We start from the raw sequence: 25,594 nt of genomic DNA, 5'->3' as shown, positions 1-25,594 counted from the left end.
CCGAGCCCCCGAAAGAGATGCCGGGCAAGGAGCGCGGCGCTGGGGAGGGATGGGAGGGATGCGTGCGAGGGGCTTAACCCTTGGAGCTTTGAAGGCAAAACAAGGAAATACGTTGGAAAGGCATGTCTGTAAACAATGATAATTAGCCTTTTCAAAAATCATAACACTGATTAAAATCTCGGATTCATTATTTATTCATCACAGAACCTCTTTGCAGACCTGGGAATAGTGATTAAAACCTAAGTGCTTCTCAATTTTGCACAGCTCGAGAGGAGCCTAAAAAGGGGTTAAAATGGAAAGGAAAGAGGAAACCAAGCAAACAGAATTCTTCTTTTAAGAACCAATACTTTCTTCTTCCCTTCCTGGCAGGAATACTCTTATTCCCCCAAATTTTGGTATTATGAAAATGTTTCTCATACTAAGTACAAGTGTTAGACTGAATCCAGTTGGTACTAAAATTGCAAACACACTTTCACTCCTAGAAAAGCCAACAGAAAGGAACTTCTTTTAACTCCATAATAGCAGGTTACAGAGTAAATGAACAACTGATGGTCAACTGGCCAATTATGGTATAAATATCCGTTGTTTACAGCGAGGTGTTAAATGAGCCTTTCGAGCACAAAGGATCAGACCGTCTAAGCTACAATTTGTGCTTCATCCCATTATGTCTCCCCGAAAAAGGCCTGAGCCGTTGTAGGTAATGTGCGCGCAGAACATATTTCTCTCTGTTGATTTTAGTTTGCTTTAATTCAATACACACTCTTGTTTACTTTTTAAAATTTAAATAAATGTCAGCATTGTATAATTTCTATGTTAACAAAGCAGTGAGCAAAATCCCTTGTATGTTTATAAAATATTATTGTTTAATTCACATAGTTTAGGAATTCCAAATGTTGAGAATAGGAAGGAGGCCAAATACCATCTGTTTATAACTATGATGCATCATCATATGTGTACTTTAAAAAAGAAGAAGGAAAAAAAAAAAAAAGCTTGGTCAATCATGCCACCGTTCTATCTGCTAGGAATATGGTGAGGATTTAAAATCTCTCCGTGCCATCCACAGGAAATTTTAGCGTGGTTTAATCCCGAGCAGGGATGTTACAGGAGTTGCTCTTGTCTGTGTTCCTGTCAGAAGAGCTGCAGGAAACACTCACGTGCCCCAACCACTGCAGGCACGAATTCAATCACTTTCTCCCAGCCTCAATATTCCCCACTCCCTGAGAACGAGAAGCAAAACCTGAGAGATTTATTTAAACTCCTTTATAGGTTTTGGGGGGAGAGGGGAGGTGTGGGTGCATCTGGGGCTTCATTTCTGAGCCCTTCATACATTCGTGTGCCCGTGTTTTTAAGGACAGGAGGAAAGCATGAGGATTTTGTAGCCTGTCTTGCAAAACACAGCCTATAGACAATCATTCAGCTGATTCTGCAAATAGCTTTAAAAAAAAAAAAAACCACCTCTCTGTCAAATGTTAGTAGTTTTAGGTCCAAGTTAAAATAGGTCCTCGTTAAAAATAATACATTCCATACTACGGAGTGGTACGTAACGTGCATTTTAAAGAGAAGGTAGTCTGCAGGCTTAAAAACAAAGAGAGTGTCTCCAAGTTAAGTAGATAAGAAGATTTTTTTTTTCCAAACCCAAGTTAATTAGCTGGTACGTCAAGCCTCATAGATGTCTTCCTACCTTTCAAGGGCTGAAGAATCCCCAGTAAATGTACTTAAACTTCCTAGCGAGGGCCAGTGAGATGAATGCAGAGATTAGGGCGAGTATTACTGTGCCTTCTCAGTGCATCCCAGCTGCAGTTCATCCTACTATTGATAATGATGCTTGGAGTTACTGAGGTGGTTTCTGAAACTCACATATGGGGTCCTTTCCCCAAGGATGAGGAATAATAGCGGCACTCAGGTGGTACGGGGAGGGTAAGCACAGATTTGCAGTTGTCTCTGCCTGGTGACTTTTCGGTCGTGCTGATTTAATAAAGGGAGAGGTGCATTCAGGACAAGGCTGTAATTCTCTGGTACAGTGCTTGATTTGTGTTAATAAACAAGAGGGGAAAAAAAAGAAAAGCACAGGTGAAAGGAAAAAATGTCTGGGCTTGCTGGAAGGCAGCCCTGGCAGAAGGCTGGTGCAGTATGAAACGTTTTGTGGCCAAACTCTCAGCAATTTCTGTAATACCACAATTTAGCATACTATACACTGCACTGAAATGCCTGGGACTTTGTTTTTGAACTTCTTCCTTTCTACTGTTACACTTAACTTGCAGCATCTTGAATTACTTAGCTACACCCAGATAGAAAGTTACCATTCTTTTAGCTCTACACACTGCTAAAAGCTGTCCATCAGAGTGGGAAAGCCTTTCCAGCCCTTTCCTGAATATTTTCCAGCCTTTAACAACCTTCTGAGACAGTTTATTATCTTGAAAGACTTTAATATTTTTAATTAGGAAAAGGAAACACACAATTCAAGCAATGTTTCTGGAGCTGGTTCCATCAACAGGGATAATTTGCTACTGTGCCATGAGCTTAATCTGCTCACACTGACATTACAGGAGTGAGAAGCAGGACAAAAGGCACCTTCTGTCACTGCAGTTTGCAAAAATATTCATAAATGTAAAATGTATACAATCCCAGCTTGAAAAAAAACCTGGTGCCAGCTCCACACAGCCAGGCATGCATTCCTGCGTGTTACTTCCTATTTTCCATGGCTATGTGATCCTGGGTTTCCCAAGCTGACATAGCAGTCAGGGGGGAGATTGTCCAATTGTGATGTGCATACCTGTCTGTGAGGAATTCTGTGGACCCCTCATGTTTGTTTTTCACTTTGTTTTTACACACTGGTGTAATTTTATGCAATACACTGATGGAAGTCGTTCTGAAGGCTGCTAAATTCCATGTTCACTGCATGCTTGGTTTCGTGCTGTTCCTGAGCACTTGGGAGCAGGGAGATGGCATCTGGAACCACACCCAAGCACAGGTATAAATCCTTTATAAAGAGCTGTGGTTGAGGTTGGATATCCAGGACATGAAGGTGGGAAGCTGTTGATATCTGGATGTCACCCCTGTGTCTGAGGGAGGCTGTGCTGTGCCAGAACTGCAAACAAAGTCTGCACCAGGCATGAAGCACGTGGTGATTCACCAGGTGAATGTGTTCCCTGGTTGTCACACTAGCTTCTGACACCTTTTTGGGGTCTGACCACCTTGTGCTCCCCCTTAGCAGAGGTAACTGAGTGCATTGATTGTTCAACAAGCTGCGGGCATTACCATTTAACCATCCTATAATTTGGTTTTTAAGTGAAAGCAGGGAGATTAATAAACTTAATCTAGCATTCACACAGCTTTGAGGACAGCTGACCTCTGCCCTCTAGAGACCCAGGCTCATTTGAGAGTCTGCATCTGAGAGCCCCTAGAGTTGTTGTGTCACAGCAAGTCCTGTCCCCCATGGGCTGCAGAGTGTTACCCTCGCTGTCTGCAGCAGGAGCAGTGGTGACAAGGAATTTGCTGCTTTTATTTGTGTCTCCCTCTTCTAGAAGGGTCAGGGTTAGCAAGCACAGCTCCCTCCTGCAAGACAGCAGCTCTCCTGGGGGGAAGAGCAGCAAAAGTAAAATCTTGGTCAGAAACTAATCAATCTTTCACTTTGTTTGCATATAGGAGAGAAAGAAAAAAAAAATCAAACCAAAAAAAAGGAAGAAAAAGGGAAGCAGGAATGTCAGATCTTTGTTTTGGGGCACAGGCTTGCAAGTTTTGGTATTACCTGACAGAATCCCCAAATAGGGAAAGCCTTTCATGTTGGAACGTTCAGCCAAAGGAAGGGCTGCCTCAAACTGCAAAGCATTGTCTGTGGATTTCTCTGCACATTCCACTTCGTGCACTTCTTGGGGAAAAAAAACTTGGATAGGAGTAGTTTGTCAATGCTATTAATAGATATGTTTAATGCAGAAGTGTGCAATGTGATGAACAGCCTTGGCAGGAACCATATCCAGCCTGATTGTATTGTAATACTGTTTGATGCAGCAGTGTGTTTGATCAGTTACAAGTGATGAGTATCATATCACATCAAACAATTTAATACAGTCTCATTGTATGGAATTATGGCTGCTGTCAATCAGCATGTGGCCTATTCCTTGCAGATCTGTCTTTGGGAGCTGGAATACAGTGGTAGATTCATGTGCATTAATAAATAAAGTGCTGCTGAAATTCCATGCAGACCTGTTGAGATTTTTGTTTCTCTTTCATGGCCTCTTTATTTTTTATTTCATTTTCATGCTGTCCTGTCACTCTCTTCTTTTTGAGTGCTGTGTGGAGGTGAGTTCACCTGGTCAACAGGACCACCAGGGTGGGGCCAGCATCCTTTGAAGAATGCTTGGAAAACATCTAGCAAAAAATATATATATATGACAGTTGTGAATTTTGTTTTTCTGTGAATAGCAGCCTGAGCATAAATCCACTGAACTTGTTTTCAGCTGAAGCTTCACAGAGCCTCTTTTCTTGGCTTCCTCAGGGGGAGGAGAGGCTATCTATTAAAAATGCATATGTTTTGTCTTACTGCTTGGCGCACCTCACTTGATAACCCCCTACTTTGGTTTGGGGATGGCACTCTTTGAACTTAAAGTCTCTTCCTTAGGACTGATATATTCAAGGTGCTGGAGGGGAAGCCTATGTCAGATGAAAGATAAGTATGTAAATAACGGTATAGAGGTGGGGTTTAAGGCATCACCCATTTTACTATCAGTTTCAGACATATGCTGCTCTGCTGCTGCTGCCTTGCCTTTCTCCCACTCCCCAACGCAGAGGATGGTTTTTAATGAAGTCATCCTCTGCTGCCTACAAATATGGGGTCATGCTACACTTGTACGGCAGCGGTGATTTCAGTAATGTTGCTTATTGTGGTCAAAGAGGGCAGAAGATTGCCTTTTTGCATCGTGTGGCTCTGGGGTTTTGGCTGCACAGACAAATTGATTGTGCTGCAGTAGGGCCACACGTTCAGAGAATGGAGGTGTCGCGCTGGAAAGCCAAATTTCACCAGCCGATTAATCAATGTAATGACTGTAAGTTTTTCCACCTTTTGCGACTGTCTCAGCCTGCAGATCTAAATGAGATTGGTGCTTGAAAGGGAAACCTCAGAAGATATTTTCGGAGATGCTAAAGGAAGTGGTTCTTGACTTAATAAGTGGCACATTTCCTTCTACATCAAAAATTATCCTCAGGGGTAAAACAAGGCCTGGTGAGAGATAGGGACAGGGATAAGGATAGCTGCATTTAAGAGATGTTTCTAGTTGACTTTGGGGTGGTGAATGAGTTTTCCTCATTCAAAAATTCAAAACCCTCAGGTTTGGGGGGAGCAGCCTGGCTTTCCCTGGCACAGATTTCCCAGCAAAACTGCTCTAATGGATAACAACAAAGGACTAGGAACAATCAGGGCTGGGGAGTGGTCAGGGGGAAGCTTAGCATTATGTAACACCAACAACCTGAACTCAGAGGCATCCATATAAAGCAAATAAATAAAGACCCAGCTTGCTCCTGTAATATCATCCACCTGATAATTCCTGAGCACTGCTCAGCCAGGTATTTCCTCTGCCTTGTAATCCAAGCAAGACAGACAATACCCCATATGCTCTGTTTTCCATGTAGCAATAGGTTGTCCTGTTCTACAAATAATTCCAAAATCTTGCTATTTTTATGGATTATAAACTGGCCACAATTATACCCTGCTCTTGCAGATGAAGCTGATTAATTCAGAGCCAAAGAGCTCTGTGGTGTCTGACAGTCTGGGTCTTGTGGTGCGAGGGTAATGCAAAGATAGCAAGGGTAAAATAATATTTATAAGTGTCTTTATAGCAAAATTGTTTCACTTCAGACCTGGCTCATTATGTGGCTACTAATGACACTCCAGGATCACACAGCACCTGAAGCAGAGCGTGTCCTACCCTGGTTTATCTCATGTCTGGCATTAATTGGCAATGGCTCTGTCTGAGACTGTGATCCAGTCAAATCCTGTAGGCCACGCAGGTCTGCATGGTATTTAGATCAGAAAACTCATCCAAGCAAGAGGAGCATTGGTTTGCCACTAATCCACAGGAGAGCAGTACCTCCACAAGGTTATTTGTAGATTATAAGGCCAAGAAAGGACTATTTGGATCATCTGGTGTCACGTGTATAACACAAGCCATATGACTTCCCTCAATTAATTCCTGTTTGAACCAGAAAACCTCATCCTCTACTGGTCTAAAAATTGCCAGCCATGCAGAAGCCACCACAGCTTTTGATATTATTAGCTATGGTGTTTTCAGAGAGATTTTCTCTCCAACAAGGAGTCAAAAGTGACATTTATCTCATATCATTATTAAATACTTGTTGCTAGGGCAAGAATGTGAGTCACAGCACTGAAAACAAAGTTCCCAAATGCCAGTGCCTTTCACCTGGATTTTCCTTGTGGTCCCTTGTTCATCTGGAATCCTTCATTTTGCCATTTTTCTGTGGTTTCTGTTGCAAAGGGCATTTCCTTGGTGGTCACCACAGTGGTTTGGTGCACAGAGCAATGGTCTGTTGATAAATAGTGCTCCCTGTACTCATTTGATGGAATCCACACAAAATCACCATGAATGGCATTGCTAAAATGATAACCATACTTATAGTTAAAAGGCCTTGATTTGATGTACATTTTAAGTTAAAATAAAATAAAATAAGAATAAATAAAATAATGAAATAATTGCTGTTAGTATGGGCTGTGCAACCATTGCTGCTCACTGGGATGAAAGGCACCATATGTAAGACACGTTGCTGATTTCTTATCGCCAGAAATAATATTATTAAAGAGTAGGGGTACAGAGTGATTTGTTTCTGCTGTGTTTCATGGGTTGGTAGCATGAATTGGGGTTTAGAGAATGAGGGTGGATCCCATTACCTCACTGTACACAACCTAAATGAACTCGGGATTAGCATTGCTGAACTAAAATGCCAGAATTTAGTTATAAGGAGAAAAGTGGGTTTTTTTAAAAATCCCATAGAACTTTAATTTTTGCAGGCATTCACCCTCATTTGTGCCACACATGCATCTCCCTCCTCCAGCTGCACAGCCTATGGAGTTGTGAGAGAAATATTATTTCTGAAACAGTGAAATGTGCTTCCTGGCTAAGGAGATACCCCCTTCTCCCCCATGACAATAACAATGAAAAACCTCACAAACTAGCTAAACTCAGCCCCTCCTTTCCTTTCTTGGAGGGTGGAGGGAGCAAAATTCTTGGTGTCTGTTGTGGGGAGAATGAGCCATGGGGCAAGAGGACCTTTCCTCCCATGGGGTCCAGAGCATCCAGCACCCCAATGACCCCACCCTGGGCCAAGGCAGAGACCCCCAGCCGTGGTCCCCAGGGACACAGCCTTCCTTCCCTGCTCGTGGGATGCTCAGCAGACAGCTTGCTGTGAGCAAATGCTGCACCATCCCCAGTGTGGGTGTCCAACATGAGATCTCCAAGCATCTCGCCGAGAGGATGATCTGACAGGACTTCCCCAACATAAATGGTTCCAAGTGATTCTCCCTCTTTCCTCTCCTACCCTCCCACCTCCGGTGCAGGACCCCCAACGAGTTAAAAGTGTAAGAGCTGCTGGGAAAGAGGTCAGCTAATAAATGATACCGAAATCCTAGTCCCAGATTTTCTGTTTCCAACATGCTGCGCAACTAACACTGTGACACTTTGGCAAGATGATGGAGAAAAATCCCGTGCCAGCTGACTGATGAGCACCCATCTTTTTTAATTAATTGGGTTGAAAAATGTCTCGTGTCAGTTTGAATGTAGGGGCTCTTTCAGCTGCGTTTTTCTGGATACATATATAGATATATCTAACTGCAGATTTGAGAGCCCAGCGTGAGGCCTCATAAATGATAAAAATATGTATATATTAGAATTATACACACACACACACATGCACATATTGGATAAATTGATACTTAAACATATATGTGTGTATATAATGTTCTGTTCTCTGTTCTGAGAGATATTTATAAATAGATTTTATATATATCTATCTCTATTTTTCACAGCTCTATGTGCATGTGTATTGTAAAATCTGTTTGGCTTCTTTTTCCTGATATGCTTTTTAGATTTTAGCAGAGTAATATATCTGATTTCTCTTTAAATTAAATGAATTTATTTGTCTGCCTTCCCTTAATGGAATCAGTTTTGATATACTCTTTGTTCATGCTGTTACAGGCTTCAGTCTAAGGGCTCTTTGTATTAACTTTTTTAAGTTACATTACAAAGAGGTTTTAAGATTTCCCAACAGGCTTTTATTTAACCAGGGCTTTTGATCTCAAACCTGCTGGGGCCTAGTGAAATCCTTACCAATTCTCCAGTAACTCCTCACTATTGGAATTTGAAAAGACCCACCTGAAGGATTTAACTCGCTGTATGGCTTCAGCCATCCTTTAGATGCTTCTATTCATGCAGACAGCGAGGGGGTCGAGGGCACCCTTTGTGATCCTCCAAGTAGCCTAAGGTGCCCTTTGCATAAGTTGTACTCCTGAGGAAATAAAAATCAGGAGGACACAAACCTATATACCTTATTTCCTGCTATCTTTACTTAAAGGAGGAGCACAGGGGGTCTGCTTAACATCCTTTGCTACCTAAATACCTTTTGGACATGGGAACTCAATAAAGGAACTTTCATTGCATCCATTACCCTACTGCGGTGCATAGCAAATTAGATTTAAAAGGGTACTTTTTCCCTTACAGCTATTTCTATCATTTTCTTTAAAATTTCAATTTAGTGTCTAGTGACAGAATATTCTGTAATGTACATTAGAACTATATAACACCAATTATGCTAACTGTGAACATTATTTCAAAAGAATTAGTTATATTAAGTTATAGATAAACCGTTGGGGAAAAAAAAGGTCAGGTTAGGGAAAAAAAAAGGAGCTGTGTGATAATGTTTTAAAGGAGCAACATGAAGTGAATGCTCTTTTCATTTTTTTAATCCTTTCATTTCGCATAACCCACACTGAATTTTTGCTACTGGCTTGCTCTTGGTTATTTAGGCAGGGGGGTGGCATGTCACTGTGTTAGTTTACAGCTACAAATCGTGGTGTAAAACCTACAGCTGGGTCTTGTGGTTGTGGAGAAACATCATTTCCTCTGTTTGGGGGGAAGTGGAATTGCAGAAATCCACGAAAAGTCTTTTGGCAGACACAGATGACCAGTACATAGGGGAAAAAAAAAGGGAAAAAATGCTGGCAGACCAAGCTTGAAAGAATATAATAACTAAGCACATTCTTGTCACAGTTTTGGTTGTCTGTTTTCTTTCTCATGACTGTACCACACATGATATGTCTGTTACCTGCATTTTGTGTTAGTTTTCTCAGATTAATTCCTTTTCTATTTCAGCCCTATGTTAAAATAAAACCACTCCAGACAGTGCAAGACAATCTAAATGTACCTTCTGTCTTCATGACTCTTATTTTCATTTTTCTATTTCCTATTGGTTTGTGGGTTGGAGGAGTTTTGAGTTTCAAGATGTTATATATTTGTGCTCCTTCTCCGTGTGCATTTGATCTGGATGTGCATTGCAAAGGGAGATATTTTTGTGTAGATGAATAAAATCTAAAACCTCTATTTAAATCCTTATTTTTTCCTTCCTTAGAACCGGTTCAAGACTTTTGCTGGAACCATGTGTGGTTTGGTTATTTCAATTTGTAGGGATTCCTGGCAAATCATTTGTGTTTGTTTGACGTCCTGTGGGATCAAACTGCCATGAATTTTGAATGATCTAAAAACTGTGTAGTTTACTTCGGCTAAAACCGCCTTCCACTTGAAAACATAAATCAGCACAGTTGAAATCTAGTCAAGGTCTTTTTTTCTTTCTTTTTTAACACTTGGGATTTGCCTCAGCTCCAGCTTGAGCTGCAGCATTGCCCTGCTTGTCCCTTGCACCCAGAAGAAGAGCTGGGTGACTTTGCCACGAGTCGAGTGCCAAATTGCTGAGCAGAGGACAGTGCTGAGTGTCCATCACAAGTGATGTGTCCTTGGGCAGACCCTGCCATGTGCCCTGGCTAGAGCTGCACCCTCTACAGGCTCCCTCAGGGTGGGTTTTCCTATTTTGGGGCCTTCTCACACTCGTTTAGAGTTCAACAACTTCACAAAACCCATCAGACTCCAAGCCAATCACAGAATCATTTAGGTTGGAAAAGATCTCCAAGATCACCAAGTCCAACCTCTGGGCCTTTGTTCAGGACTCTTTTAACTTCCAACCGCAGCTCCAAGTGGATTTACAGTAGGAGCTTTCACTTTTTCCCCAGCAGTGAAGTGAAATTGGAAGCAGATGTGAACGCTGGCATTGTCTCTGGGGGACAGATGATGTTATTTCACCAGCTTGACATCTGTTGAGACTCGATTAAACCCAAGATGTGCTGGGCTGGTCCTGTTCTCTAGATCCTCTGAAAAGGGATTTGTCCCACCAGGTGTGTTTGGAGATTCAAGCCTCCCTAAATACCTGGAATTCTCTGAGCTGAGGTTTCAAATTTGACTTTTTTCTGTTCAGAAGATGCAAGCCACAATGGAAAGGTTTATATCTTTTTGGCAAGGATGTGAGGCTTTAATATGAGTCCATCTCTATAGAACAGTGGGAAAGAAAGGCAAATTGAGCGGGGAAGAAAGAGATTTTGGTCAGCAAGGCCTGATGATACTTTTGAATTCATGTCCATGTGCGCCCACAGGAAAACTCCCTGATCCAAGAACTTTATTCTTAAAAGTTTCCTGAGAACTTTGCTGGGTGATGCCATCCTTGCCCACCCCAAAAAGGGGAAGCTGTGCTCCTCAGGCACATCTTTTCCACCGTGCTGTACCCATTGCTCTGTGTCTCAGAGGGGTATAGAAAACCCTAATTTCCATGTGGATGGCCAGGGATGCCTTTGTGCAGGGAGCAGCACCGGATGCTGCCCAGATGCCTGAATAGCCCCCAAGAAACCAAAGCATCCCAAGTTTTATTCTACCAGCTCCCCCTGTGACCTTTGGTAAGCAACTTAACCTGTTGTCCTCAGGATCCCCAGTAAAATGGGAGACCTTAATACTTATCTGGTGGGATAACAGTGCTTAATACTTACCTAATTGGATGACAATACTTACCTACATACCTCACAGGGGTGTTGTGAGGATTAATTAGCTAATGTTTGTAAAGTGCTTTGGAGATGGAAAGCGGTATATAGTGGTGCTAAGCACTATTACTCCGTGTCAGCACCGAGACCTTAAAATGGCTAAGGCTGCAATAAGAGTTTTTATATGTTTCAAAATAAGCCAATTCTGCAAGGCATCCGGATGCTGGGATTATTTTTAGACAGAGATTTCTAAGAAAGTTGGGAAACACAAGGGTATAATTATATGACCTGAAACCTTTTGTTGTTTCTTTTTGTTGGCCAGCTAAACAATCTTAGGTGTCGTTTGATGAATTGTAAAAACTGCATGTTGGAGTTTGAGACATATCAGTGTTTACTCTTGCTGATCAAACAATATTCCTTGAAATAAATATCTTTGCTACAATTTGGACAAACAAATATATTAAATAAGCCAGAGGAAGTATTTATTCCTGTGTTCTTTCTTTCTGTACTTCTTTCTGTAAGCAGCTTTTTTTATCAGTGTAATTCTGCTCTTGTTCCCATTAGGGTAACTGAAAGGTAACACCGCTGCAGTAAATGGAATTACACCAGATACAAAAGCATTATGTGAGAGCAAAATTATATTTATATGTGGTCTGAAATGCAACCTGACACTTGGTTTTAAAGAAAAATCAAACCAACCGTTCCTAGAAATATATATAAAAGCAACTTTAACAGAAATTGTCAAGCTCTTTGTTGAATCCTGCTTGTTTCATGGCAACTCCTAAACAGATTTTGCAAAAGGAAGGTCTGGTATAGCATAGACCATATTTTCCCTTTCGCGGGAGGAAACTTTGCAGGATTTTTGCCTTTAAATATTTTATTTGGTTCCTAATGTGGGCTCTCGGTCCAAGAAAGCAACTTTATAGTTATCAAAGCACCCATTTGTATATTTTTTTGCTAGAGCATTTCTTCAGATCTTTTCCTCTCCAGCATTAAAGAGAATTCCCACAAATTCCTAAAATCTGTTAAAATACAGAGCAGAGTGCTTACACTGGTATGTTGTATGTTGGCTGTCCCTGGTAAAGAGTCTGTGCATTTTCATCCTGGGTATGCAGAAGAAATTCGATCTACTGCTGGGCTAAGCACCAGGATTTGGCTGGCTCTAGGACCAATTCTTACATTTCTGCATCGGGCAAACCTAAGAATGGATAACACTTGAAACAAAACCCACCCCAAAGCCTTTCGTGTGGATATCAGGTTATCTGAAAATGTAATAGAGACCATTCACCACAATCGAGGGTGAGTCAAGGAAAATGGCATCAAAGAGCTCAGAGCAGCCACGAGGAAAACTCGACCCAACCCCAAGTGCATTTTCGGTGTCCCAACTGCCAGAACAACCCAGGAGGGTTTGGGGAAAGCAGGCCAGGAGGTCAGGTGTGGTTGTTGGGAAGGATATCTTCCAGATTAACTGGAGTTTGGCCCTTCAGCTGCTGTGCAAGCCTGATTTGGGTCCTTGGGTGTTGAATCCAGCTTTGGGCCATAGAAGGAGGGTGAAGTGAAGGATGACTGACCCTGTCACCATCAAGCTCATCAAGCTAATGATTGTCATAAATGCATGTGAATATAATAGCTATGGAGCACTCTGCAGTTCCTGAAGAGGAGCTGAGGGGACTCAGTGTTTGGGGAGAATTATCTGTATATAGGGAGCAGAATTTGCAGACTTGGAAGCCAGGAAATTTGGTTGAATATGGGACTTTGGTATATGGGACCAGGTGCCCATTGTTAGCATTTCCCAGAACAGGAAACTCTTGCCAAAATGGAGAGGATGGCCATAGCCAGTGCCTGGAGCTAAGAAAGTGAAATACAGAAAGGGAGGGAAAAGGTGGGGAAAGAGGGGATTGCAATGGGGCATCAAAAAATGGAAAAAAAAGTCAAAATCTGAAGTTCCATCTCTGCTCTCAATGACCATGGGCAAATCGTATAAGCTCAGTGTAAAATGGTATAAAAGCCCATTTCTGGTGCTCTTTAGGAATGGTTAGGGATCGTGCAGTGTCCTGGTGCCACCATGATGGAGACAGACCCAGACATGCAGAGCAGCTCCCAGTGTCACTCCACACTGTGATGGGAAAGCACTTCTGTTATCTCTTTCTGCCTCAGGACACCTAAAGAAGATGTGGCAGTGGATAGTTTTGTACACCTGGATTTAATCTCACTCCTGCCTTACCCTAATCAACTCCATCTGATGGTGCAGTGCATATTTCCAGCATACTCACCAGTTTGGCAGCACTCCTTTAAAAAAGAGATGTTCTGGGAGGAAAGCACAGCCCAAAATCCACCTTCCTGAGCAGACTGTGCTTGGTGCATCAGCCATGAGTGATGTGTAGTTCAGCCAGTAACACATGAAATCGCTTCAGTGAAGTCTACCAGAATTTGTATGCCAAGGATTTCAGTCCTACTCTAATAAGTGCTTAATAAATAGCAATTTCTATTAAAAAAAAATGTAGTGGTCATACAAATAAGACAGTGCTACAGAACAGGAGAGCTTCAAGGGGACACTTGGTACCTGGTCACTGAGGCTGCCTCTGGCAATCACAGAATCATAAAATCATAGAATGATTTAGATTGGAAGGGATCTTAGAGATCATCTTGTTCCAGCACCCACAGGCACATCTGGGCTGTGATTCATTCTATATTAAAAAAGCCCAGTGGTCCCTTCCTCACCTTTGGCCAAGCATTTTCACTCTTCCCTGGGAGCAGAGCTGATGTTCCATGGTGCATGACCACCCTGGGGAACCAAACTGCCCAAACTCACACCCTGGCAATCTCCAGATGGGCCCTGGAGGTGTCAGCCCCAGCCTAGAGAAAGGATGTAGGCTGTGGCATAAGGAATATTGAGAAAGGTAAAGGCATAGCAGCCTCACAGGGGTCTGGGTGAGATGCCAAGAAAACACCCAAAAAAGATACCTTGCTTACTGTTTTTAATCATTGCTGGTGCTGTAGGTGGTCAGATACAAAAGATTAAACAAGAGGACAAGAAAGGGCTGTCTTAAATTAAGCATTTATTTGGAGATGGCCTAAATTAAGCGAAGGACACCCTGTACAGGATGCTGAAGTCTGTGGCAGACCGGAACCCTCTTGTTTCTGCCTCAGCCTCATCCTCATCACTGCAATGAAAAGTATTTGTGCTCTGCTCAGCGTGTGTGGATTTCTGCAGCACTCAATGGGGTTGTAGGGAGAATCAAAGTGAAGTGTCCTCTTTAGGTCCTCAAGAAACAGAGCTTTCTGCTGGTTAACCATTACTTTGCATTTTCCCTTCCTTACAAAACCACTGAGGTTAAACATTAAGCGCCTGCAGTGAAGGACACCTGTATTTGCTGGTCCCATTATGCAGCTCTACTGAAAAGGCTTTACAGCTGTCTAAATTAGCATAATTAAATCCACATCAATTAAAAAACCTCCATCATCTCTTTCCCCTTCAGATGCAGATAGTCGCATTTGTCTAAGGTGCTAAGTGACAAAGGAACTTTTTAACAGTGGAAGCCCGAGCTGAAAGGAAGAGTAATACGGGTTGTATATTGGCCCGAGGTTCACCTTAACACCAGTGGAAGTGATTAGTGGGTGCTGCTCTGCCTAAAGAGGTAGAGCTGCCTTTTGCATGACAATGATGCCAGGACCCAGAGCCAGGCATTAGAGATGTGCATTTTACAACAGGCTTTGCCTTCTATTGCTCCTTTATACCCCATTAATGGGGGGAAACAAAGCCTGGCATGATTTGGCCAATTTCCCCCACCCTACTTTCTTCCCTTTTTTTGTTTTTTTGGGGCTTTTTTTTTTTCCTTCTGGTTGTTTTGTTTTAGGGTTTTGTGTTGTTGTGTGTGGGGAAGCCCCAGTGACCCCAGGATAGCAGCAAGGCTGCGCTGTGTGATGCGAGCGAAGAGAATTCCTCCAGATGAAAACTGACATGGGGTTCAGGGGTTAATTTCTGGAACAGGCACATTTGCATACAAATGAAAAATGATGGAATTTCTGTTCTCCTAAATTTTCAATGTCATCAGCATCAAACAGCAGTCAGTGCTCCCTTGCTGTTTGAAGAATATTCATTACTTCAGAAGAAGGGGCACCTTGTTTGGTATTAATCTCCTCTTCAGGTCAATGACTTAATTTGCTCAACTCCATCTGAAGTGCCACTCACTTTTTGATTTCTCTGCCATTCTTTGTTATTTTTCATAACATGTTCTTAATACTTTTTTTATTTGTAAGGGGATACGCGTCCCCAGCAAACGCGAGCAGGAGGAAGGACTGCCTTTATTTATTTATTTTCACCCAGAGAACTCAGCACCCGTCTGTATCATTTCTAGCACGTTTTGGTGTCTGCTCGCCTTAAAATTCATGGGGGTTTTAGCAGAAAGAAAATAACTCGCGGACTCAAATGGGAAAACAAACACTTTTCGTTCAAAACTGACATTTAAATGGACATCTGGTGCCTTGTGCAACGAGGTTACAGGGTGTCATGCCTCTAACAAAAGGTAACAAGCGGCAAAGTAATTAATCCCCCAAAGAAAATCATAATATTCTTTTAGTTCCTGCCTCTGGAAATTCTCATCTGAAACCACAGTGGCTGAGGACGTACTCGAGGAAACTTTTGTGTTAGCTCTTATTTCCCCATTGTCCTCTCCGTGTCTGCCAGGGGCCTGAGGAAGGATCCCGTTTCCCCCCGTTTTTGCCCTTCATGGTTATAATTCTTCTCCCTGAATAGGATTATTCGGGGGATCTTTAGATCTTCAGAGCCTGGGGTGTCTCTGGTCAGTTGGCCCAGGGCTCTAGGGTGGCCATTCCCACCCTGGGTGCCCCTGAGGGTGCCAGGGGAGGGTGGTGTCCCTGCGGGATATGAGCCATCCAGCTCATGTGGAAGGGCTGTAAAAAAAGCCTCAAACTCAGGATTTGCCCCATAACCTTTTGTTTTTATATGTCCAGGCCTCTCCTAACTTTCCAGTCAGACTTATTCCTGATTCTCAAAATAATGGGGGTTTTTGTTTGTTTGTTTTTAAATTATTAATCAGATCTGATTTTTTTGGCATGAGCGCTTATGGAAATGAAGCAATTGCACTGTCTGTTCTTCTGTCTGTCGCCCCTACTAACTTTTGAACCTCTTTGCCAATATCTCTCCAGTTTGTTAACAGGCTACAGAGCTCAAAGGTGTGAAGTGCTTTCCAGTTTTATTTTTTTTCCCTGACATATCTAGCTCTGAAAAGGCAACATTTACTGTTGGAAACAGTACGGACAGCTAAGCTTTCCTCTGATTTTTTTTTTTTTTTTTGTGACTTGCAAAGGGGAAAAGAGGTGATCTGAGGATTAATTCCCTGTGTGTCTTTATGAAGGCTGTTAGCAATTAACCAACTCGCTCCGGATGCCTCCAAGTCCAGCTGGGTGAGGTTCAAGATCCTTGGCAAAAAAAAAAAAAAATCAAACAACAAACTATGTGCACATAGTATATACAAACAACTTGCATGCAATTGCCTCTTGATGCCTTTTTTTCATGTAACCTTTCCTTAAACTGAGATTTTTTGAGGTTTTTCCATATTTATAGAGCATGTCACTCAGCAGGGCTGTAGTCCTGACCAGAGCCTTGAGCACTTGAAAAATAAAAATAAACAGGGGCTGATAGGGGGGAGTTATATTCCTACCTGGAGCATTAAGCTAAGAGTGTCTAAGGGCCTTGATCCTCAGCCCCAGCCAAGCTGGATTTAGCATAGGTCATATTAAGGTGGGGCAAAGGGGGCTTTGTGTCATTTTTAGATCCCCTTATCCCAGGCTGTGGAGCCCTGGTGCGCTGGGAGGGTGGGATGGCAGAAGGCTGGTGCTGCTGGCTCAGAGCCATCCCGAGATCCTCTCCACCAAGGGCAATTGGGGGGTGATGGGATAAGCCAGCTTTGCAAAGGCAGCTGCTTTGGGAGCTGGGATCTGCCTCGTTATCCATGGAGAATGTCCTCGGCACAGAAAACTTTCTCTGTGGGAAGGCTTGGATGTGGGAATGGATCATGTGGGAATGGATCGTGCGCTGACATGCCTGTGATGAGGGGAGATGCTCCCCTCCAGTGCAGTTCGTTGCTGTCGGAAGAACAAGTCGAGGGATTGTCAGATAAAACCCAGAGAATCAGTAAAAATCAGCATCATCCAAAATTCAGGTCCAAAGAGTTACAACTGCCCATGTCTTGTGCTGTGAAATCCTCCTGCCAGGGGGGGCTGGATTCCTCCCGCCTCTCTTACGTGACAAAATACGGGCGGAAAAGTGACTCTCATGAATTCTTTTGTAGTGGAAGGCTCAGGATTCTATCTGAGGAGCTGATTCTCAGTCACATCTGTCTGTCTTGTTGTATGAATATTGATAATGAAGTCAGAAAGAGAGACTTGTCATCGTAAGTGCATCAGATTCTGGCACTTGCCTGCTCAGGAGGAGGCGGCTCTGCTGCTTCGCTGCTGTCGGTGATGTCGGTTTGTTGAAATAATATGTCTCTGCCAGCTGAGAATCTGGCCTTAAAATGAGAAAAGTTGAGATTCCCATTGTTGAATTAGTTTGGCCACATTAAAAATACGTTGCTCTAGAAATGTGTATATGAATATGCTAATGTTTATTTTGCTAAATGTGCTTGCCAGGATGTGCCATGTGGCTGAGTTAGTGTTACTTTAAGAATCCTAATTTTTTGCCTTTTCAGACTTTGGATCTTTTAAACTTGTAAACACAGCATTTTGTTGGCAAAAGTCTCTATGATTTTATGCATACAGCTGACTTTTATCTTCACTTTTTACATCACCTTAATACTGAAAGAGAGAAAGCACTCATCTGTTTATGATAAGTTTATCAGAAATACTCCAAAGTTTTCCATGACTAAGATATTATATTGTTACAGTGGCTTGCTACAGGGTAATTTCGAGACAACAAACAGAATATTTCAAAGCCCAGATGTCCTGTTTAGACAAGGGGGTTTATATTGATTAGGATCTGCTTTCACCTAACATCGTGTAGTAAATATCACAAAGACGTAATTAGAAAATTTGGTACAATATTTAGTCCTAGTCCCTGTGTGCCAGAATTGTTTGACTACTGAGAAACTGGAGCTTGTTTGCATCCCAGTGTGTTGTGAAATGCAAACTTCAAAGAAAATATTATATCTCCCAACTCCAGCTCGTGAGAGTCTTGGAAGTATAATACAGAAAGGCTTAACAATCCCTGCTGAGGAAAGGGCAATTTGACACTGAAACTACTGTTAAAGCACCGTTGACACACTGGTGGGCAAAAAGTGCTTATTAGAGGAGTCTAGTTGCAGTCTCAGGAGCCAGGCAGAGAAAACGCACCCGACTCATTGTGAAAATTGGCAAGTTGCACCAAATAGATGTGTTTTGTGTATGTGTCTGTGCTATTTTTTTTTTCCCTCCTTAGCTGCACGTATCTCCATGTTTGCTTCATAGGCTTTCCGTAAGATTGGGGCCCTCGCGGTATTCAAATAAAATATTTAGATTTGCAAAACTTCTGGAAGCCAGATTTTAAGGGAAAAAAGAAGTTTTTTGTCAGATTGTCAATGTCTGAATTTCATCACAATCTGTTCAGCTGTTTGTTGCAAGCAGGCGTAGAACATAGTGGGTAAGTGTGTGTTTGTACTTCTTATACATATTGAAAGAGAGCTGCCTAATCCCCTTGATGAGGAAAGCTCTGTAAATTATATACATCTGCAGGCACTGTGCATGGGTAGCACAGAAGCAAAGAGGCAGATCAGCAATTTGAGGGAGCAAATAAGAGTTTTCTCGCAAAGTCGGTGATTGGGAACCTTGGAGTAACCCAGCCTCCTGGTGATGTCATTTAGTTGTGGGTTTGTTTGGTTTCTTTTTTTTTTTGAATGACCCGAATGTTTTGCCTTAAAAACTTTGCCTAGGAGGCCCTTCTACGCACTCAGGATTCCTGGCAAGAGAAAAAAATATTTGTTGATGACAGCTCTGAATATATTCTCTTTAATTGTCACTTATGTCTCTGTCCCATCCTCTGCACTGCGCTAAAAATAGTAATTCGGGTTGATGGTTTCAACACCATCTAATGCATGTATATTATTGCATACAAAACCTACATAAAAATGTCAGGAATGAGACCTAAGCCAGGAATAAAATTGAAAATCACAAACATGAGAGAAGACCCAAATAATGAGGGTGTTGCAGGGAAATGTTATATTGATGTCTCTGTGTAAATACATGCAGGCAGAGCAGTAAAGATCCTCCACCCTCCATGCATAGAGGATTCCTAGGCTAGTATTTGCCTATTTTTTTTTTTTGGTAAATATGTAGGTAGTGTTTATATTTATCCTCAGCCTTCCCCTGCTTCCTTTAATAGCCTGATTTGCTAATCATGCTCCGACACTTGTAAGGTAAGTGCAGAACATATTTTCCTGTCCATTTTGCAGAGGATAAATTTATCCAAATTGCACAGCAAGTGTCTGGCAGAAGTGAGACTAGACACCAGGGATAAAATCCCTTTGATTTCACTGAGGCAAGGATTTTATTCTAGGAGTTTTGTCTCCACTTCTCCACTCTGTCTACTCTGCCCTGTGTATTCTGGGCTTTTGTTGTTACTTGATCCAAGTCTTGGCTCATAGGGTTAAAGGAAAGTCTGACAGAGAGGCAGCAATGGTAGTGTTAACGTGACACTGTAGTTATGGTTTTGTCAGCATTTCCATTATAAACTTCTGTTTGCAGCAATTATAAATCAACCATGAAAAAAAAAAAGAAAGAAAAGAAAAGAAATCACTGTGAAGTAAAACTTGGCATACCAGAGTCCAGGAGGGAATTTTGAGCTTTTGGAAATAATGGCTTCTGATTACCATGGACAGGCATGACATGATGTGCAAATATACACTCCACATTGCACTGGAAAAAAATGAGAACAAGTGTCACCACTTTGTCATGGCTGAGAGTGTGAGGAGAGAGGGTCTTCCTGACTTTTGGAAATTCGAGAAATATTTTATAATTCCCAGAAACATCCGATTAATGCCCTTAACTGCTTCTTAACTTTTCCTGTTTACTTTGTATCATCCCACATCAGGGAAGGACGGTGGCTGGCTTTGGGGTTTGCTGCAGATCAGCTGGTGTTGATCAGCACAGCTCCACCCAGGTCCAGTGAAGTGAGGTTGCCTTACACCAGTGGACAGCCTGGCTCCAGATCGCCTTTCTGCAGGAGGCATTTGCTACCCATTTGGAGCACGAGTTAGCATTTGTTTAACTTTGGAAGCCCATTCTGCCATACTGATTGAATTCCAGTGGCAGGATAGGCATAAGTTGACTTGAAAGTGTTTTTGCTGAGGACGTAGTTGCTTACTTTCAAGTTGTGTTGTGCTCATGTTTATCGCACTGTATTCCAGGCTTTCTTCTGCTGCACAGCACAGCCATGGAGCAGGTGGTGCTCAGCCAGTTTACAGCTGTCAGGCCTCTCCAAGAGGCTGCAACTATCACCTACCCTGCACCCAAACTGTGATTTTGCATGGTGAAGCTGAGTCACTGACCATTCTGGGTCAAGCTCTGGGCTGTCCCCGGGACGAGCTCCCTCCTGCATCATCATCACTCATGAGTCACGCGAAAGACTGTTGGCTCATCGGAGCAGCATTCCCCAGCAGCCGAGCTGGAACTCGAGCCCTTAGCTCTGAATTCAGCTTGGAAATAATTACAGAGCCCTAGTAGCTTTGGCTTTCGGTGGTGCTGCTAATAACTGAGGGCTAAATGTGGAGCAGCTCGGCAGGAGTGTCCCAGAGAGTCAAAACAAAGGTGCAGCAAACGAGGTAACTCATGGAATTGCTGGGCTTGGGTGTAGGAAGGAGAAGCAGCAAAACTCCTTGCTGGGGTTTTTTTAGATGTGACATTTCGGTGATGTACCAACAGAGGAAATTTTGCTTGCAGAATCCTGTGAGCAAAACACTTCTGAGAATGTATGTATACAATTGTTTAAAAAAACACAGGGTTACTGACACAGATGCCAATTTGGTAGGGCATATGGAACATTTACACTTGCCTTTTTCATTCTTTCTTGCTACAGCTGGTACTGATTTAGTATGTGAAATTTTACTAGCAGGAGTGCTAATCAAGACAGAGATTTCTGTGAGGATTTAGTCATTTATGTGGAGGAAAACTATGGGTATCATTAAAAAGTACAAGATCATCTATGAGAGGAACATTATCATTAGCAACCTAATTTTTAAAGCAAACAGAGGGAAAAAAACCTACTGTATGTCTTGAACAGCAGCTGAAAATGATGTTCTTGTAATATTCAGTCATGTCACCTCTCTAAGTCTGGGAGAAGAAAATTTGAAATTCACATTAAAAAAAGGCAATAGATGCTCCAAGTATTTTTTCAACCAGTGTGATAGCCTGTTCTGCTGCATCAAATGGATATGGCTGGGAATGGGATTAAATCCAAAAGCCACATCCAAATCCTGGATCTGTGTTTGAATCTGAGGCCTCCATTCAAACCCAACTCTGTGATGGGGCTGCCTTTCACCATCTTGGCATTTGAGAAGGGGCCAACATTATCCCACATCTAAAATCCAGAGTTTGTAAAAGTTCCCTTCTTTTTTTCAGGAACTGCAGTCTGGGCCCGGAATGGAGACTTTCAGATATTAAATACCAATTCTGGCCAATTTCTGATGGGACAAGAAACACTATATTCCACCAAGAAGCCAACGAGAGTACATTACTCACCCAAAGAGGCGATTTTTCGCATTACGCACGGTGTAAAAAATTACGCCCGGGTTTAGCTGCCATTTCCTGCCAAGATTATTTCAGTGCAAACAGCAACAGAATAGCTGCTGTATGCTAAATATGTTGTACAGGTGGCCCAGTGATATGGGAGACCTGAGCAATAAAAGCCAACATCTGTGGCTGGAGGTGCCCAGGCGCGGCTGAGCTGTGTGCTGCTCCCCGTGGAAAGCGACCAGCTGCCCGAGCTCACTGCTCTGCCCTCATCCAGAGACCTGTGAGGAGCTCTGGAGTGCTCCGTTCCCTTTCCCTGCTGCTTTCCCAGCTAGTTTGGGAGCTAGGAGAAAAGGCAATGTGAGGAGGAGGATGCTGGGGTGATGCCCCTGGGTGATGGTGTTTCGAAAGATCTAGAGGTTTGCCAGCCGATGTGCCCAGGAAATAAATACCTGCTTGCAACTAGGTGGGAATTCATCTCAGCTTCTCAGGGATTTGCTTCATGTTGAGATTTCTGAATATCTTTGCAAGCTGCTCTGCTTTGCTGTGGCAGGCACTCTTTCCTGAGGCAAGATAACACTGAGGAGGGTTTGGAGAATGAAACCAAGGCATCTTCATTTGTTTCTGGAATGTTAAAGTCATCCCAAGTGCCTCTCTTTTTGGGGAAGGCAGTAAGTTTTAGGCAGATTCCCAGATATCACTGGATTCAGTAGCTTTACTGCAGTGCAGATGTGAGGAGTCTCCTTTGACCCCTACAGGTAATGGCTCTTTTGTGGTAACTTCACATTTGCTGCAAGGTTGTCTCATTTGTTTTGGGATCTACCAGGGCTGAAACTTTCAAAGGAGTCCCACTAAGTTGGAAAAAAATGCCTTTTTTCACTTTCACAACTTTCAGTACCTCTGACTAAAAATTTCCTAAAGTTGCTATTTCCCAGTATCCCACTTAATTTTAGTCGCTAGTAGAAAAGCTGAAGGCTTATTGTAGAGCTAGAAGGAGCTATGACTCCTGGATACGACAATGACAATTTTCACTTAAAAGGCTTTTTTCCCCAAAATACATATACCACTAAACATGGTATCTCCAGGGGACAGGGAAATGGCCATCAGGCTAATTAGCTCAAAGCAAGTGAAACCATAGGGAAAAAGGAAAACCAGCATTTTTGTCAGCTTGAGCATCACTGCTTGCAATAAAACTGCTTGGATGTCTGTGAAAGCCATGCAGAGGTGCTTCTGGCTTTGTGGACTGTGAGAAAGGGTCAGTTTCTTGTCTGATGGCATCAAGACATCCCAGACTTTATGCCAGCAGCAGTGGAGCTCCCTTCTCCAAAAACCTCAAGGGTTTGATTTGTATCTTTACAGATGTCCAAATTCCTTCCTAATGTAGCCAGGTGAAAGAATTTAATATTGGGTCACAGCAGGAATGTCATAGGACTTGCCTCTGCCTTTCAGAAAGAAAAGGAAGTGAGTCATGATGGAGATTTCACTGTTACCATCGATAAGAACAGTTACATCACCAAAAATGCGCAGCGCTGTGAGCTGAAGTCTTAGACAGTTTGTGATGTTTAAACATCTTAAGCACTGTTGAGCGTTTTCTCTACATTTCTTGATATGGCACTGTGGTTTTATTTAAGCAATCCCGAAAATCGTGGCCAGCTGCACCATCTGCCAGAGATGATGCAGGATGGGTGCCTCCAGCATGTCAGCGCTCAGATGTCATTTAAAAGGGAAATGCTTTCTGTACTGGGAAGAGGGCAGAGACAAAGAGCCCGGGCAGGCAGCAGGCTGTGCTAAGTGGAAAGAAGAATTGATACCTTTTCTAAGGCCTGACCCGAACATCTGAGTTCCTTCCCTTGGGGTTTCTCACCCCCAAATGTTCTTTTTTTCTCTTTTTTTTTTCTTTTTATGTGTGTGCGTGTGTGTCTATCTTTTTTTTTTTCTTGGCACTCACAGATCCAAAAAGGCTCCAAGAGATAAAGACCCCTCTGATGTCGAACAGGTGGCTCGTCCAGGTCACTGAGCTCGATGGTGGCTGTGAAAGCAAAGCGTGCAGCAGTCCCACCTTGGTTTGAGGGCGCGGCAGGGACGCGTTTGGCATTTAAAGGTCAGTCCCTCGCAGGTCCTCGCCACGTTCCTGGCAGCAGGTGACCTCCGTGACTGCTCTCCCATCTCACACATCCGCCTCATCAAGGAGCCAGGCTGCACCTTTATGAAACTGTTTGCAGAAGAACGAGGCGTGATCACAACTAAGCTGAAGGGTGTCATATTCGCTTTGCCACCGACATGAGGACCAGTGGTTGAATATTCGATTACATGTCAGTCACAGCACATTAGGCAATCTTCCAGTCTGCCAGCTTTGCCCTTCCCAGCTCCCAGCTAAGTGTCATCAGGGAAGAAGTAGCACTGTGAAGGCAGGAGTTGGCTTGCTCTGGGAGCTTCAGTCCCCATGAAAAATGTCCTCTCTTGTCATTCCACTGGGTCTGTTGGGTTCCCCATACTCTGGAGAGAGGAAGGTTGTTCGTGCCTCCAGACTGTGGATTCAAACCACTCATGGTGCAGTTGCTACTCAATTTCATCTCTAGATCCAAAGGTATAAATGCGTTCAAAGGCAGTAAATGGTGTATTGAAAAATTAGGAAGCTGTCATTCCAACTACATTACCAAAAATATTCTGCTCTTTCAAATAAAGTGGCTATAAAAACATGTTGCTCTGACCGAGCATTTTCTGGACTGTTTTGCTTGCAAATTACTTAGTGAAAATATGCTAGGAGTGGAAGTTAAGGACTGTGGACAATTTCCCACTTTGCTTAAGCCAGAAAAATCCCATCTCAGCTCCAAAAAGGAAACTACTTTCCAAAATGTCAGCTCATGCAGAAAGTCCTGGTTCAGCTGGAATGAGCTGCTCTGTTTGTGCTCGGCGGTTTCTGGAATAATAAAAAGCCCTGTACACCCATGCTGGGAAGCACAAGCACCAAAGGATAATGTGGGTGGATAATTCTTGTTTGGAATTGGCACTGGGGGCTTATTGTGGTTTTTGTTAAGCATCCTCCACCTGTTAGCACCAGCCACGTGAGAAGAGAATGGGTGGCATTCCCACTTTGCATCTTCTGGTCCCAAGGTTGAGCTGTGCCTCCTGTTTGGAGAGTTTCAAAGTGAATTTGAAATCAAAGGAGACAACGCTGCCATGACTGGGTGGGACATTCATAAGCAGAACTTTAGCTTTGTCTACTTTGATTTCAGATTCACTTTGAGTGTTTTTCTGACAGGAAGTGCAGGCATCACAAGACTCTCAGTAGCAGCATCACCATTAACTTTTCAAGTGACCCTCACTATTTAGCTAGAGAGACAATAAGATTGTGGTGGGTGTCAATGGGAATAACCTTTATGATACTTCCAAAGCTTCAATTCTGTCCTCGGGCTCCACAACTCCAAGAAATACTTAGAGGGAGAGACTGCCTGCGGAGTGAAGAGTGCAGTGTGATGGATGAAACAATAAAAATGACACCGCTGGTAAAACGGAAAGTTTATGTGTTGTGCCTATGATTGATGTCAGGGCGGTGGCATCTGCACCCTGTGTCACATTATGGGTGCAGCATGAGACCCTCCATGTGGCAGGATGGAAAGTCCAGGGAGGTGAATTTGGCCTGGCTGGTGTCTGGTGAAAGAACACCTCCGTGAGGAATTGTCTGCAAGGACTGAGGGCAGCTCTCAACAATAAAGTGAGGTGGAAAGTGCAGGTCTCCATTTTGGGTTGCTCTTGGAGAAAATGGATGTTTCCCCCCCTGTATCATCACTC

The 25,594-nt window shown here is 42.9% G+C and overlaps 1 protein-coding gene across 1 annotated transcript in view; it reads left to right on the top strand.

The window, feature by feature from the left end:
* QTMAN (queuosine-tRNA mannosyltransferase) overlaps positions 1-25,314 on the top strand; it is a 197,184-nt gene extending 171,870 nt beyond the window's left edge. Inside the window, exon 10 of the mRNA XM_085067150.1 lies at positions 21,692-25,314. Coding sequence (XP_084923276.1) covers positions 21,692-21,733 — 42 coding nt within the window. The 3' untranslated portion in view covers positions 21,734-25,314. The remainder of the gene's footprint in view (positions 1-21,691) is intronic.
* Positions 25,315-25,594: the final 280 nt, after the last annotated feature.

The sequence above is a fragment of the Lichenostomus cassidix genome, chromosome 7 (genome assembly GCF_008360975.1).
Source record: "Lichenostomus cassidix isolate B80296 chromosome 7, HeHo_3.0, whole genome shotgun sequence".
In the NCBI taxonomy this organism is placed as follows: domain Eukaryota; kingdom Metazoa; phylum Chordata; class Aves; order Passeriformes; family Meliphagidae; genus Lichenostomus; species Lichenostomus cassidix.
The sequence above is the reverse complement of the archived record's forward strand: the minus strand, read 5'-3'. Positions and strand labels throughout refer to the sequence as shown.